This window comes from Helianthus annuus, chromosome 13 (genome assembly GCF_002127325.2).
Source record: "Helianthus annuus cultivar XRQ/B chromosome 13, HanXRQr2.0-SUNRISE, whole genome shotgun sequence".
In the NCBI taxonomy this organism is placed as follows: domain Eukaryota; kingdom Viridiplantae; phylum Streptophyta; class Magnoliopsida; order Asterales; family Asteraceae; genus Helianthus; species Helianthus annuus.
The window spans coordinates 170,583,536-170,601,490 of NC_035445.2; the positions used below are offsets into that span (position 1 = coordinate 170,583,536).

The 17,955-nt window shown below is 37.0% G+C and overlaps 1 protein-coding gene and 1 long non-coding RNA gene across 3 annotated transcripts in view; both read left to right on the top strand.

The window, feature by feature from the left end:
* The first annotated feature begins 6,696 nt into the window (after positions 1-6,696).
* LOC110894040 (putative disease resistance RPP13-like protein 1) overlaps positions 6,697-17,955 on the top strand; it is a 104,325-nt gene continuing 93,066 nt past the window's right edge. For both annotated transcript variants that reach the window (XM_035981757.1, XM_035981756.1), the window contains exon 1: positions 6,697-10,742. In XM_035981757.1, coding sequence (XP_035837650.1) covers positions 6,754-10,742 — 3,989 coding nt within the window. In that variant the 5' untranslated portion in view covers positions 6,697-6,753. The remainder of the gene's footprint in view (positions 10,743-17,955) is intronic.
* LOC110897642 lies at positions 11,328-14,300 on the top strand. Its single transcript, XR_004876641.1, has 5 exons — positions 11,328-11,513; positions 11,600-11,728; positions 12,812-13,050; positions 13,230-13,366; positions 13,530-14,300. It is a non-coding gene; the product is annotated as an uncharacterized LOC110897642 (long non-coding RNA).

A 17,955-nucleotide genomic window follows, 5' to 3' on the forward strand; every position in this document is an offset into this window, starting at 1 on the left:
AATTTACCATCCAAAACCACTACCCTAAGGGTGTGGTCATGACTAGGGGTGGCAAAATGGGTGGGTTGGGTAGGTTTGGGTAATGGGTTAGGGGAGGAGGGGTGGTTCACTAGTGATAGTTTCTATCACTCCCACTATCCAATTAAATCATACCATGTCATCACCCAATATTCTATCACTAGTGATAGAAATGTAGGCGGGGTGGTATCACTAGTGATGGAATTCTATCACTCCCAATTTTTTAATTTTCATTTTAAAATTATAAATTAAAAATAAAACACTAAATTATAAATTTCATTAAACTTTAAAAATAAATTACATAGCCAAATAAAAAAACAACTAAACGGGTGGCATCTCCCAACCCCACTTTGCGCAAATCACGCGCTTTTGTTGAATGACAACTGACTTGAATGGTTCGTCGAGATGGGTATGCTTTTCACACAAGATTTTTAAATCATTTTGTCTTTCAATCGTTTTCAAGTGTTCCTTGTACGTCTGCTCGCGTTCAACTTTTAGGGACATAATTGTTTCTTTTCTTTGTTCGGCCTTCTTGAATTGGGTTATTTTCTCCTCTTCGATTCTGAAGATCGACTCCGCCACCGCTTCCTTACCTTTGCTTGACGATTCACCACCTCTCCTGCGTCGTGGCCTTGTGGGTGTATCTTCTTCAACGGGTCGTCAACGGGTTGATCGGGTTCGTCAAGGGGGTCGTCGTTTAAGTTCATTTCGGGCAAGTTATCCGACGCGGAAGTCGTGCAGTTCCCCGAATCGGATGTCTTTGATCTTTTCGAACCGCCTCGTTTTTTTGGAGCCGTAGGACCACGCATGTCAACCAACTCAACGGGGACCCACTTCGGGTGATGTCTCGCAACTTCCCATGCCCCCACGTGTGGAAAAGTTCTCTTTTTGTACAGTCGGCAATACTATTCGGTGGCTTGTTGCATGATTGTCGCCTCGCTCGCTCCACTTTGTGGGTTTCGGTTCTACAAAAAATATAAAATGTTATGTTTTTTTAAAAAAAAATCTGTTTTTTTAACTGTTTTTTTTATTTAATTAAAAAAACTGTTTTTGTTTTATTTAAAAAAACTGTTTTTTATAAAACTGTTACTGTTTTTTTTATAAAACTGTTACTGTTTTTTTTTTAATTAAAAAACTGTTTCTGTTTTATTTTAATTAAAAACAGTTTCTGTTTTAAAAAAAAATTGTTTTTTTATAAAACTGTTTCTGTAATTTTTTTAAAAAAAACTGTTTCTGTTTTATTTTAATTAAAAACTGTTTCTGTTTTTTGTTTAAACTGTTTTTTTAAACTGTTTCTGTATTTAAAAAAAACTGTTTTTTATTAAACTTTAATAAAAAAAGGAATATTGGTATTTAATAAACCAACCTTTGCCCAGTTGGTAAATAATAATCCAACCTACAGAATTGGTATATAATAATCCTACCTATCAATATGTTGGTACTCAATAAACCTCCGTAAGTTTTTTTTAACTGAAGTTAGTTTTTAAGTTTTATTTATTACACAAACAGTCTCTATAGTTATAAGTTACTAGTTTTAAGTTTTATTTATTACACAAACAGTCCCTGTAGTTATAAAAAAATCATAAAAATCATAAAAAATCATAAAAATTCTAAAAAAATAAAAAAAAATCTTAAAAAAATCATAACTTTCTGTTCCCACCACCACCACCACCCAGCAACCACCATCACTCAACCACCACAACAACTGCCACCACGCTGCCACTGCCCACCCCAAACAACAATCGTTGTGATTTTAACCCCCCTTTCACTCTCTACATCCCTCCCTTCCTCCCTCTGCCCGATTACAACAGCCACAACTAGCCTCCATCATCGATGGACTCGGCCACAATTGTTGAAGACGACCACTTCCACAATCAGATCGACTCTCTGGCGAGGTTCAGAGCGATAGCGGCCAGTGGCGTCTAGGGGAAATTAGGTACAAAACCAGATCGACTCTCCGGATTCGTACAGTCTCACAACGCGGAACAGGTTCGTAAATCGTTCGAGTTCGAAATTAGGGTTTTAGGCAACGACGAGACGTCCGTTAGATCCGTCACGGCGAATTCAAACATTAGGTTGAGAATCGATATCGGAAACGACGTCGGTGTAACATGAATCTGGATTTTGCGTTACTGCACAAACAGTCCTGATTGATTCCGATGACTTGAGCGACAACGATTGCGACGACTTTGTGTGCCGGTGGTGAATCGTTGTAGTGGAGTTTGTTACAACGATTATTATAGGAAGGAGGAGTAGGGTAGAGTAGTGGTGATGGTGAGGGTGAGGGTTTTACGGCGGCTCGGTGACGGAGATTGGCCGGAGATGGTGAAGGCAGGTGTGAGTTTTAGAGATGTGTGTGTTTTAGAGGGAGAGAGAATTAATAAATAATACATATAATCAATTTTGTTTTAATTATTAGAATTATTAAAATAGTTTTTAAGTAAATAAAGTAAAATGACAAAAATACCCTTGTCATTTTATAAATCGAAAGACGTTAATTTTATAAATCGATTTTTTTGATGTTTTAGAATTTTTATGATTTTTTAGAATTTTTTGGATTTTTTAGAATTTTTTTTGATTTTTTATATTTTTTTATTTTTTATACTTTTTTTATTTTTAAGATTTTTTTTGATTTTTTTAGAATTTTTATAATTTTTTTGATTTTTTTTAGAATTTTTATGATTTTTTTATAACTACAGGGACTGTTTGTGTAATAAATAAAACTTAAAACTAGTAACTTATAACTACAGGGACTGTTTGTGTAATAAATAAAACTTAAAAACTAACTTCAGTTAAAAAAAACTAACGGAGGTTTATTGAGTACCAACATATTGATAGGTAGGATTATTATATACCAATTCTGTAGATTGGATTATTATTTACCAACTAGGCAAAGGTTGGTTTATTAAATACCAATTTTCCATAAAAAAAAACATACCTTTTGAATGAAACAAGCGTTGAACTTGCTAATTTTCTCGTTCAAATCCGTACACTTCGACGTCATTTGGTCCATGTTTCGTATCCTTGCACCGGGAAGTTGCCTAAAATGATTAATGACCCGTCTCCAAAACGCATCCTTTCTTTGCTCGTTGCTATGTTTCCTATTCTCCGAGATGTGCAAATACGCCTTCACCAAGGACACCTCCTCCTCGCTCGTCCAATGTTGTCGGCCGATTGGAGCGATTTCTTGAACGTCATTTTCTTCTTCTTCTTCCTCTTCCTCTTCATCTTCTTCTTCTTCTTCTTCTTCCTCTTCCTCGTCAAGACTTTGTTGTGGTTCACGGCACGCGCTTGCAAAATGATGGATGAGGGTGTTGTCTTCTAGTAGTGGGTCGAGTGTGTGGGGTTGGGTTTGATACGTTTGGGGTTGAAATTGGTGAGGTTGAAACGGTGGAACGAACGGTTGGTTTTGGTACGTTTGCGATTGAAATGGTGGATATTGTTGGGTTTGAAAGGATGGATATTGTTGGGTTTGAAAGGGTGGGACTTGGTCGGGTTCGTCTTGCAACCTAAAGCGCGTTGGCTCGCCAAGATTCGCTCGAACCTTGGGTCTTACGGGATTTTTCTTCGTACTCGAACCTTTTTTTTTCGAATCCCCACCTCTCTTGCTTGAACCTTCCATGTTTCTTGTAAAATTATTTAGATTGAGTTGGAGAGTTTTTTGATTTTTTGTATTGAGTGTGAGAATAGTTGGAGAGTTTGTTGATTTTTTGTATTGAAATAGGTTGGATTTATATAAAAAAAAATGGTTCAAATATCATCCAAACGGTCAAAAAAAAAAATAACCCAAACGGTCATTTCCAACGTTCCATTTTCAAAGTTCAACGCGTGATATGTGTAACGCGTTTAAAAAATAACGCGTGGTGAGACCGAAGGCGGCGGTGTTCCGTGATAAATCAACGCGTTATGGAACTCCATAACGCACCACCCCGTCCTCTCTTAGAATGGGTATGGGTTAGGATGGGTTTATTAAGAAATGGGTTAAGATGGGTTTAGGTCAAGATGGGTTTTTGTCAAGATGGATTTGGGCATGATAAAAAATCCAAAAAATTATAAAAAAATCCAAAAAATAATAAAAAATCAAAAGATTCTAAAAAGTCAAAAAATAATAAAAAAATCCAAAAATTCTAAAAAATATAAAAAAAATATAAAAAACCAAAAAAATTCTAAAAGATCAACCAGACCCGAACCCGAAAATTTCACACGAACCCGAACCCGAAATGTATCATACATATGAACCCCGAACACGACCTGAAATTTCGTGGGTTGACCCGAACACGACCCGTTCAACCAGAAATTTTTATTTTTTTTTTAAATTAATATATTAAAAGTAAAATTTACTTAAAAAACACAAATGTATATATAATATCATATTTAAATTATAAATCTAAATACATATACATACAGATTCAACAACTGAAAGTTACAAAAAAGGAACATGATATTACTTTATGAAACACTGTCACAGTCACTTGTTAAACAACAAAGCTACATGAGAATTACATCTACAAGTTTAAAGATGGAGAAGACTGTAATAGTGGATTACAATTTACAACTAACAGATTGTTTAGAATGAAATTTAGATACGTGACAATACAAGATGTTACAGTAGCAAACCAAGTAGACACACAAATGACAAAACCATCTATCAGAGATAAATTGAAGTAAATATCCATTATATTATCGATGAATATGCTAAAACATTACACTTAGAAGCTAAGCAAAATCAGGCAATAAGAAATTGTACAATACTTCATACCTATGTGAAGTGTGAAACATATAACCAAACAGCTTGACAAATGACGCATCAAAAGCTCATGAAAGTCAATAATCAAATACAGATTATAGAACACACATAACCAAAGCTAATTAACTACGAAACAAAGAAAATAACACACATGACAACATTTTAGGGTTACAGTGACACAATTAAAACATCTAAACAGATACTGATAGTAAAATTGTAATAGAAAATGTAAATGTACACTTTAAACAGACCGATCTTGATGTAGCACGTGAAACGGAAAAATGAAGATTACACGTTGATTCTACGAATACCCGTGTAGTTCTTCCCCAACCCCCAAATTGTAACCCCAAAGGCCACGGAATTTGAAGTGAAAAGTCGAAAGTTTCAAAATTCAATTCCGATTCTTCCAATTACTAAAGGGACATATAAATAAGGACAGAAATTCGAAATGGGCCTAAAAAAGATAACGGGCCAAACACACAGCCTAAGACAAAATGCCCAAAATAGTCCAAAAAACATAAAAATGCAATAAGTAATGGAAATAAACGTTTTTTTGGCCCGGACGACGACCCAAAACGCCATAGGCGGTTTGCAGCAAGATGGAGCTCGTTCTCACGTTCGTTTCGCCTGGTCGCACGCCTAAAACGGACCCTCGTAGCCCAAGTTAGAGCCATTTTAGTGAAGCCCCTTTTGTTACACGATCTTGAGCCTCCAAATACCAAATAGCCCGCTCCTCCACACTTGGGCCCACATCAGATCTAGAGCCACAAACAACAAAATTCAGAGTTGGTGCCCAAAGACTAACAATATGAATAAACTAGAATAGCCCAAAAATTACACTTGGGATACATAAGATGTTTAGTGTTTTAGGCAGCCAACCAATACTATAGTCAAGTTCAAAAATATCTCAAGTCTCACATGTTAAATAGTAATTTTATATTTATTGGTTTGAACGTGTTCTTTTTTGTAGCCTGATCATCATACTTTCAGAAGATAACTTTTTTTTTTAATTTAAGAGCATGTGTGACAAGTGGTAAGGCCTTATAAGGGGGGTTATATAACAAGTGGCGAAATATGTAAGAAAGGGGGGGGGGAGGGGAGGTTATATAACTTGAGTGTGTAGTGGAAAGGGGGCTATATAACGTGTATGCATATTCATGTGTGTGAGAGAAATTATAGATATATATGTGTATATATACGTGTGATAGAGAGAGAAACAAAAGTTCACGACACTATGCATATAACGCCATGCTCCATAACCCCCCCCCCCTCCCGATAACGCCGGGCGGGGCAGTGTTCCGGGGCGCCATAGGGCGCTATGGGGGATGGTGGCGCCATATGAGCTGCGACTAAGGATGGCCTAAGATGTTACCTTAAATCTATCGTTTCAATTTATTCCTAGGTTTTTTTACTCATACTAAAAAGACTATTTGTATAGTTTATTCTTTCTATACTCTTTTCACAAAAATAGTAAACTGCTGGCTGATTTAATAGTGGGAACTACCCCTTGTACAATAAATTAAAAACTGTTGACTATAGATGAGCTCGGTACCGTCCGGTATCGAACCGGTACCGGTATCGAAAATCCTCAAAAGTGGGTAGCGGTACCGAATATACCCGGTTCGGTACCGGTACGGTACGGGTATTTGAGGGTAAAAACCGGTACCGAACCGGTACCGAAAATGTTAAAAGTCGGTCCCGAATCGGTGCCGAAAAGGTACCCGGTTCGGTAAATTCAGTACCGGTAGTTCGGTACCGGTACCCGGTCCATTTTGCTCATCCCTAACTGTTGACCAAGACCTTTGGTTCACATGTCTAAAAACTAACCCTTGTTTTCTGTCCACTCATTTCTTATCTCCAATCACAACACAACACTCCTTTCTTTCTTATCTTCACTTTGATCTTGTTAACATTCATAGCATTCAGACCAGACCAACCACTCTCATACCATACTAATTTCCAGTAAACCTCTTCACTGTTGGCTAACAATGGCTGAAGCTGCTGCTGCTGCCCTTGTCAAAGTCATTTTTGAGAAGCTAGCCGATGAAGCCTTCAAGAAATATGCCCGCTCTCAGAATATTCACTCGGAGCTCAAGGAATTGGGGATCACGCTGTCCCAGATCCAAGCTCTGCTTAATGATGCCTCCCACAAGGAAATAACTGATGAATCTGTTAGACTATGGCTCAATAGTCTCCAACATCTGGCTTACGATATCGATGACGTACTTGACAAGGTGGCTACTGAAGCTATGCATCGTGAGCTGACTCCAGAATCAGAAGCAAGCACCAGCATGGTAAGAAAACTCATACCAACTTGCTGCACAAAGTTCTCACTAAGTCATAGGCTGAGTCCCAAGTTAGACAGGATTACCACCCGGTTACAACATCTAGAAAAACAAAATCCTGGTTTGATTGTGAAAGGTGAAAAGCCAAAAATTAATACTAATAGAAGAAACGAAACCTCTTTGCCAGAACGTGATGTTGTTGGAAGAGAAGTTGAGACAAAGAAATTGCTCAACCAGTTGTTAGTAGGTGAATCATCTAAGGAAAACTTTAGTATCTTACCCATAGTTGGTTTGGGTGGAGTGGGAAAGACCACTCTGGCTAGAATATTGTATAACGATACGCGGGTGAAGGATCACTTTGAACTCATGGCTTGGGTTTGTGTTTCCGATGAGTGTGATGTATTCAAAATAAGTGAAACCATCTTTGAATGTGTGGCTACAGAAAACAAACAGTTTAAAGATGTAAATCAGCTTCAAATTGCTCTTAGAGAGCAATTTAAGAACAAACGATTTCTGCTAGTACTTGATGATGTGTGGAATCAAAACTATGATGATTGGGAAATACTAGTGCGTCCATTTCATTCTGGGGCTGCTGGAAGTAGGGTAATTATGACAACGCGCCAGCAGGATCTGCTAAAAAAGATAGGTTTTAATCATGTAGACAATCTCGAGAGTTTGTCGCATGAAGATGCGTTGTCTTTATTAGCTCTACATGCATTAGATGTAGATAACTTTGATTCGCACGAAACACTTAAACCACAAGCTGACGGTATTGTGAAAAAGTGTGGTGGTTTGCCTTTAGCTTTAAAGGCAATTGGAAGGTTACTCAGAACAAAAACCCAGGGCGAAGAATGGGATGACGTGTTGAAAAGTAAGATATGGGATTTAGAAAATGCTGATGCAATTGTTCCAGCCCTAAGGCTAAGTTACCATGATCTTTCTGCTGATTTGAAGCGCTTGTTTGCATACTGCTCTTTGTTCCCAAAGGACTTTATGTTTGACAAGGAGGAGTTGATATTACTATGGATAGCTGAAGGGTATCTGAACGAGTCAACTGCAGACAAGTCACCAGAACGGTTGGGCAAGGAATATTTTGAGAAATTGCTTTCAAGGTCCTTTTTTCAACCCGCACCTAATGGTGAATCGTTTTTTGTGATGCATGATCTCATGAACGATTTGGCTGCATTTGTTGCTAGAGAATATTTTTTAAGGTTTGAAAATCAGACGGAGATGGCAGTGGAAGCTTTAGCCAAGTACCGACATATGTCATTTATGCGTGAGGACTATGTAGGTTTCCAGAAGTTTGAGGCATTTCAAAGAGCAAGAAATTTGAGAACACTGTTAGCTGTATATGTTGGGGTAGAACAAAGCTGGAACACGTTTTACATATCCAATAAAATTTTGGTTGACTTACTTCCTCAGCTAAAACTGTTACGGGTTCTTTCTTTGAGCCATTTTGACATAAGTGAGGTACCGGATTCCATCTGTCGTTTGGACCACTTGAGGTATCTTAATTTGTCTCGAACAAATATCTCAAAGTTACCAGAGAATGTTGGTAATCTTTACAATTTACAAACATTGATCGTTTTTGGTTGTGAGAGCTTGAGTACATTGCCTAAAAGCTTCCTAAAGCTCAAAAAATTGAGGCATTTTGACATCAGGGATACTCCACTTTTAGAGAAGCTACCCTTGGGGATTGGTGAGTTAAGAAACCTTCAAACTCTCACCAAGATTATCATTGGAGGCGATGGTGAATTTGCAATAACCGAGCTTAAGGGATTAGAGAATTTACGTGGGGAACTTTCCATTGAAGGATTGCACAAAGTGCAAATCCCAATGCATGCAAGGGAGGCGAACCTATCTCAAAAAAGGCTTACAAAGTTAAAGCTGAAATGGGGTTATGGTTATCAGAGAGGAACACTTGAGAAGGAGGTTCTCACTGAGCTCAAGCCACACATTGATACGTTGAAACATTTTGGAGTTGAGTATTACGGGGGAGGAGAGTTTCCAGGTTGGGTCGGGGATCCCTCTTTTCGTGAGTTGGTTTATGTGTCGATAATTGGTTGTAAAAAATGCACTTCTCTACCACCATTTGGGAAGCTACCTTCACTTAAGGCGTTGTTGATTCAAGGAATGGATGATGTTAAACTCATAAGCTTGGAGTCAACTAGGACTAACGATGTTACCTTCCCTTCACTTGAAATTCTAAGGTTTGAAGACATGTCTAGTTGGGAGGTATGGTCAACCAATAGCGAGGTAATGTTTCCACGCCTTCGAGAGCTTCAAATAATCAAATGTCCCAATTTGAGTGATGTCTCACTTGAAGCATTACCTTCGCTAAGAGTTCTGGATATAGAGGGATGTGGTGAAAGTGTGCTGAGAAGTCTGGTTAAAGCAGCTTCATCAACCACTAAATTGGAAATTAGATCGATTTTAGGGCTTACGGATGAGGTGTGGAGAGGTGTTGTAGAGTATCTTGGGGCGGTTGAAGAACTAAGCATACAACATTGCAATGAAATAAGATACCTGTGGAAATCAAATACAGAGGCAAGTAAAGTTCTTGTAAATTTAAAGGAATTGGAGGTAAGGTATTGTAAAAAGTTGGTGAGTTTAGGAGAGAAAGAGGAGGATGAGGATAACATTGGGTGCGACCTCCTATCATCCCTTAGGAAGTTGGAGATACAGTCATGTGAAAGTATGGAGCGTTTGTGTTGTCCAAATAGCATTGAGAGTTTAGTGATCAAGTGGTGTAGGTCAGTTAGAGATGTCTCCTTCCCAAGAGCAACAACAACAGGTGGAGGAGGGCAGAATCTCAAGTCACTTACTATACATTGCTGTGGAAATCTGAAATCAATAAATCAATTGAGTAACTCCACTCACCTCACCTCTTTGACAATAAGTGGCTGTGAAAACATGGAGTTATTTTCTGATCTGCATCAGCTATCAAATCTCACCTGGTTGTCTATAAATGGTTGTAAAAGCATAGAGTCATTTTCTGACCTTGAGCTATCAAACCTCACCAGGTTGGGAATAGCTTGGTGTGAAAGCATAGAGTCATTTCCTAACCTCCATCTGCCAAATCTCACACATTTGTATATAGAAAGTTGCAAAAACATGAAGGCATTTGGTGACCTGCAGCTACCAAATCTAATCAGTTGGAGCATATGGGAGTGTAAAAATCTGGAGTCATTTCCTGACCTTCAGCTATCCAATCTCACCATGTTAAAAGATATGTGGATCAGCAATTGTCCAATGATTGATGCTTCCTTTCCTCGTGGGCTTTGGCCTCCCAATTTGTGTTCCCTTCGAATAGGGGGGTTGAAAAAGCCCATCTCAGAATGGGGCTATCAGAATTTCCCACCTTCCCTTGTTAAACTAGAGTTACAGGGTGAACCTGATGTGAGTGATTTTAGTCAATTGTCCCACCTTTTCCCTTCTTCTCTTACATATCTGGAGATAAACAATTTTGATAAACTGGAATCAGTTTCAATGGGACTCCAACACCTCACATCCCTTCAACATCTCAACATTTGGAGATGCCCAAAGGTGAACGATTTACCAGAGATGCTGTTACCTTCACTTTTGAGTTTGAGTATAAGTAATTGCCCAAAATTGAAAGAAAGGTGTAAAGGAAGAGGCTCCCACTACTGGCCCCGAATCTCTCATATCCCCTGCATCTACATGGACGGCAGGTACTTGTTTATTAAATACCCTCTGATTTCCATATGATAAACTGGTATTCTCAGACATCATGTGCGTGTTTTTATTTTTGTTGGAATAGGATTTGTTGCTCAAAACCTAAAATTGAATTTTAACGATGACATTAATTTATATGTTGAAATCAGTTATCACTTTTCATGAGTTAAACTTGCCAATGAATTATTATTATTATTATTATTGTTATTGTTTTGTTTGTGATTTTTGTTGATCTGGCTTTTGTAGATTGATAGGGTGGGATTTTAAGTTATTAATCAGTTGATTTATGTGATTGTACGGTTAATTTTGTTTTTTGGTTGCTAGTTTATCCAATGGATGTGAGTTGACTTTAGTTATGGTTTTGGTGTGGTTTGTGGAATTATTGAAATTTGACTGAAGTTACTTCGAGTCTCGATTACAAAGTTGAATCTGATTCACAAGTTGAAGATACAAATCAGAGTTTAGATCTGCATTTTGTTTACTGCGGAGTTATGATAAAGAAAAACATAGCTAATTTGATTAGTTGTATTAATACTTGATATGAAGTCTGTGAATAACTTATATATTACAACTAAACTTTTGCAGTCACATATCCTAAAGGATCTTCTGGTGATGGAACATTCACAGTTGACCAGGTCAAATTCAAGAACAGAGAAAATTCTCAAGGTGTCAATTTTCAGGGAAAGTATCTTGAGTAAAGTGCAGTAAAACTCGCGCATATAATTGCTGAATCAGCTAATAACAGACAAAGTGTCGATGACATAAGTGTAAGTTCCTTTCAAGACAACAACATTTGACTACCCCATACTATAACAAACTGGTTTTGATTATTAATATTCATGATATAACACAGGATTTATTCATGAAAATCAGTTGAATTCAATATTCAAAGTGAAGGTCTTAAGAAATTGTCAAACATTGGACCAGAGGCTAAGTTAAAGGAAAGGGTCAAAGTGCTTGATGATGAACAAGATCATTTCTGGTAAGCTTATACTTTTTTCCCATAAAAATGATGGGTGGGTTGGATAACGAGTTAAAACAGGTTCGGGTTAATAATATTGTTGACTTTTTAGTAGGGTTGAACTGAGGCGGGTTGGAGTGTTGGACTTTGGTACAAACATTTTAGTTTTCTTTTGACCTTATGGCCAATTCATGTTTTAACTATGATTATAGAAAATATACTATTTAGAATAGTCGTCTAAACATTTTCTAAAGGAGTGTTTAAAAAGTAACATGTGTTTTGATTATGTTTTAATAACTTCAGAACCACTTGTATGGTTGTTCCTATTCTTTTGTAAGTTTTGGGGTAAAATGTAAATAAGGTTCCCCCTCCTAATATATATTTTTTGCCTGAAAGATCACAGAATTATATTACACACACATATTATTTATATTACACACACATTATTTGGTTGAACCCATCAAAATATCACAGAATTATATTACACACATATTATTTGGTTGAGACCATAGCTTATTTGTTGTATATAATTGAATTGAATATAAAATAAATAGAGGTTGGCTTCTATACAAGACGAGTCTTGTATGATGAAGCATACGTGAGTATTTAAGCCATTGATCTTTTTAAGATCTATGGCTCAAAGTAATCCAGTGGCATTTTCGTAAATATGAGATACAAACAATTAAAGAAACAAATAACAAAAGGGTATTCTAGTCCTTTCCCACTTGAACTCCTTCCCCCTTGATTTTCAAATGGCTATAAGTTTTTCGTACGTTAATATTTTTTTAATCATATTGAACGTGTAATCACGTAGTGGATTTATACTGAATGTGTAATCACGTAATAAGTATTCAAAATCACGTAGTCATGTGCTGGGTATTCAAAATCACGTAATGAACTAACGGGTATTCAAAATCCTGTAATTGTTTTAAGGAAACTATAGCAACGGGGTGCTCGAATTAAAGAGAATGAAATGCTCGTTGTTAATACGGTGTAATTTTTTTTAAAAAAAAATATTAACGTATAAAAAAGTTATATCCGTTAATGGGTTAGGCCATTAATATCAATGTGTAATGTTTGACCCTTGAAGTTTTTTAGTTGCAGTTGAAGAAAGAAGATATTCTGCAAATCAACAACACACATCCAAAATACTTCATAATTGGTGGAAAGGAGGCTACATCTATTTCCATTATTTGGTTCATTTACATGCTCTGCAAACATCCTGAGATTCAAGATATGGTTGAATAAGAAATCAAAGAAGCAACAAACATGAGAAACAAATTCAAGATAAGCTTCATGTAACTTGGAACAAAACTCTCGCGAGTCTATCCTGCATCTCAGTGGTATGCAACTCAAATATTTAGCAATTTCTCATTCTTTAACTTAACCAAAACTTTGACTAATTAACATGGTTACTAGTAGTTGTTGGAGTCGTTCAAAATGGATCGGATTGGATCAATCCAAAGAACTTTTTGTCTAAATTTATACAAAAATAATTATTATTATTATTATTATTATTAAGTGATAGGGATACGGAGCTAATCCATGATCTAGCAGACTGCAGACTCGTATTTGGTGCAACTAGACAAATTGAAGTTATACGAGGATAAGTAATGGACAAATGTCTCAACAAGCCACACGCGTGGACAAATGCTATAGGTGAGTTTTCCCAACTCTCAGGGACCCAATTTCGTCATCTAGAATTCTAGAGCTCCGATTTTGAAGTCAATGTTTTCCCCAATTAAGCATTTTTAATTAATTTCGCTTGGTTGTAAAAAACGGCTGGATTTTTTTAACTAGATATTTATTCGTTGTTTTTTAGGCTGTCAATTTCAAGGCATCTTGGTGGTGGGATAAGACTTTGGGACCAATAGGTCTTGGGTTCGATTCCCACAAAGGGGGTTTTCCCATATTTATTGGGTTTCCTCCTGAATTGGTGTATAGGCATTATGCCTAGTGGAGATGGATATGATCGGGTGGTTCCGCTGGTGGCACGATGATACTCTAGTGCCCGTCAGTGATCCAAATTTGCCGTTCAAAAAAAAAATTCAAGGAACTTATAATTGATGAAGAATTAATGGAGATTACCTCTAATGGTAAGTTACCACTAATGAGGATTATGGAACTAGCCTATGATGTCAATTGTCAAGTTACCATCTGGATGAAGATCAAGGGAACTTACCACTGAAGCAAGTTACCTCTAGTGAAGATTGATGAAGTCTCGCTAATGAAGAAGAGATGCCACGTGTTAGCCTATCATTTGACGAAGACAATCTGTTGAGAGGATGTTATACATAATTCTCACTTGTCAATTTCGTACGTCTCGACAAGAATATAGATACACGAGTTTGCATTGATATTATTATCACTTGGCCCCATAGTTTAATGCGTCAAGCAGTTGAGTGTGAAGTCGGTGCATGAACTTATGTGTGCAAATTCAGAGAAAATTTGCATGTCACCCTCTTCATAGCTAGAACGTTAGCTAGAAAACCATATGTAAATTCAATTTTAATTTATAACTAGTTTTACATGATGTATTCAAACAATCAATTTTGATTAATACTTGTGCTTATAGCAATTGTTCTTCTACTCTTGTTTATTGTTTTGCATATTGTGAATCAGTTGACGATGAAAGAGTGATACCTGACACATTGATTTACTAATATCCCGCTGCAAACTAACTCACAATGTATGTAGGGTATTAGCTAAGTTCTAGCTTGATTGCGATGCACACAAATTTAATCTCCCAACAACATTGTATCCTTGAAAGATCTAATTCTCTTGGTAGTAACTCGGAAGGTATTCATGCAGTTGCAATATGTTATAAATAATGGATAAACAAAGTAGACATGACCTGGAAAGTTTACACAACTATTGCCCTAGGTTGTTAATAGATTTATGTAACAACTGCTGATTGCGATTTAGATGGCAAGAATGCATAGCTACTATTACGACACGCAGGGCCGGTCCTGAAAATTCGTGTACCCTGTTCGAGCTCGAAAAAATGTGTCCTTAGGGCTTAACGAAATTGGGTATCTGGCTCACTAAAGGTCTAAACCTAATGTCAAAGGGATTAATAACTAATCTAAACCATAAGAATAGTTTTGTAAGGGGGCCTATGTTGATGTTTGTATGGATGTACCCGATTAAAAAATATATTTTACATATACATATCAGATATTTTCATAAAAAACGTGCCCCTCGAAATATCGGGCCCTGGCCGGTGGTCCTCCCCGCCCACCCCTAGGGCCGGCCATGACGACACGATTGTTTGATAACCCTATACTAGCAACTTCAGTTGACAAATTACAATAAAAAGAAGGCAAATTGGATTAAAATAATTTCAACTTTCTCAATTTGGTTGATAATAATTCCAACTCAGTTATTCGGCGATAATAATCCGAAGTGGTCCATATTCGGCCGATAATAGTCTGCGTTAAATATAGCTTAACGGAGTTAAGTTTTTTTTTCCGAATTACAACCGATGTTTTAGGGCTTTGGCTTAGAACGAGGATACGAGTTGATTGATGTAAAATTTACCTCGAAATACTGCCTCAAACGACGAAAACGGTGCTTTAATTCGGGTGTTTAAACTTCCAATTAACAAAAATCAAGCCGTTTGAAGCACCGTTTCGAGGTAAGTTTTACATAAATCGACTCGTATCCTCCTTCTGATCAAAATCCATAAAACATTGGTTTGTAATTATGTAACACCTCGTAAAATCGTGTCCAATAATGCATTGACACGTGTCCCAAATCCTAGTGATGCCTAATGTTGGCTAGGAGGGACTATTTTTGCCAAAAACGAAAACTATGAATGTAGAGGGACTAAAAGTGTCAACATGCTAAAACTATGCCTTTGAGTGGCCTTACACAGTGTTCGTATTCTCAAATGAGCCACTTGTTGGACGAGAGGAACCGTTTGAGGAATTGTTTGAAAGTTTGTAAAAAGAAGGGTTAAAAGCGTCAACATGTTAATTTATACCTCTGAGTGACATTTTGACGAACCGGGAGCTTTATGATGTTCGGTCATACTCTCGGGTGTGCCTAATATTGGCCATTAAGGGCTTTTATGCCTAATATTGATAATACATGAGAGTTTAGAAGTTTAGGGGCTAGAAGTGTCAAAGAACAAAATTAAATTTGCTGACCAGGGTCCCATACGGACCATATGGATTGACCTTTACGGTCCGCAAGCACTTGCCCAGCTCTGAAAAATTGCTTGCAGTCCACACCAAGGCTGCCAAACCCCCTAATTCGAATCTATGGGCTTGTTGGCTGTTTATGACACGTTTAGGGACGCTTGTTACCATCCCATGAAGCCTCTAAACACCTGGAATGATCAAAATCATCCTCAAAAACTATAAATAGGTGTTGGTTTTCATTGTAAACTTGCACCATTTCTTGTTTTCCCTTCTATACTCTCCTCTGGAGGTTCCTGAGCATTTGGGAGCTTTCCTTCAAGTTTTAATCAGTCCCTTAGATCACATGTAAGTGTTCCTTTCTTTGCTTGTTCGTTTATTAGGCTTTTAAAGCCGAAAGTCAAGCGTTTTTTATAAACGCTTTGACTTTCGGGTTAGACCTTAATGGTCCAGCCATTGTTCGCAACAAACATGGCTACGTGATAGTAATTAGGTAGGTGTTAATCCCTCAAAAGGGCATCTCCTGAAAATCACGTATGCTTGGTCAATTGACAGGTCAAACTTATTGTCTTAAAAAGTCAAACTAAGCAAATTTTGAAATATTCATAATCTGAGTTTAGAGGTGTTCTAAAATATGTTTCTAACACTTAAATAACTTGGTAATAATTATTAAAACAAGTGTAAACATGTTCGGCTCATAATTCCAATTTTAGGATCGGTTTGCAACCGAAAGTCGCGAAGTTTGACTTCTGCTTTGACTTTCGATTCTGACCAAATTAGATTAGTTTGCTACTGATTTAAGGTTCCGTTATGACTGTAAACGCCTCGAATCAACATCGACCTCCCACTTTTCAAAACCAGACTCTTTGACCTTCCCAGAGGATGACGAGAAAAATACAAAGACTCGAAAGAACTGCAAGGATGCAACCCGAAAGAACACAAACAAAAGAATCAGAAGAAGCGCAGGCCATACGTATGAGAAATGAATGAACACAAACAAAAAGAACACGTGATTCTTTCAGAAGAACGAAGGTAGATATACACATCCAAGTCCTTTACAATTAAACCTTCCTCCTATGAAAGTAACAAAACCAACACAAGATACATCCAAACTATTATCGTTGACACCTATTCCAAGCAAGTTGCATACACAAATACACGAGAACTATAACACCAATATGAACTATAACAAAGAATAGAATGGAATGACTTTTCGATAATAAAAATCTTCTCATTCGCCTAGTTTGCAACCCCGAACATACGGGTGGTCAAACTTTATGTATTTGACCCAATATGAACGGTACTTTGTCATTGCCAACTCTAGCCACGGTTTCATGTTTCCGTTATAGTGAATCACAGCTGCTTTCTCGATATCCCTTTTATCAATGCTTGGGTTGTACCCGAGACCGAGTACATGCCATGACTTGTCGAGTGGATGTGTTAGCCCGTAAAATGTCATTAGTCCAGGTGGCAATGTCCCGAGCTTCCATAGAACCCGATCTTCATTCTGATAACAACACAATCAGTAAATTATCTAACAGTTAATGAAATATATTGAGCCCAGATTGTATTGATGACAAGCATGTAGGCATGTAAATGAACCTAACGAACACGAAGAGAAGCATGTTCATGTTCGTTCATTTAACTTTAACCGAACATGAACACGAGCATTTAATCCAACACATTTAACCGAACATGAACATGAACATTTAATCTAACACATTTTTTGTTCATGTTCATTTATCGAGAAAATGGGCATGTTCGTGTTTGTTTATGTTCGTTCATTTAAAACATAAACAAACAGTTCAAGAACGTAAACGAACATAAACAAACATAATTTAACAAACAATAGACAACACAAATGAACAAACATAAATGAAAAAAATAAACATAATTGACTAAACATAAACGAACATAAAGTATGTTTTTATATGAATTGGTGATAAATTAAGATAACTTCCATTGCAAACCCATTTTTATTACTAGAAAACCCAATTACTAATTATACTTATATAAGTAGTTAGAAAGTTCCTTTTGTGTTTAATATTCATATAAATATAACTACTTATGTATTTAAACTGAAACGAACATAAACGGACGTTCATG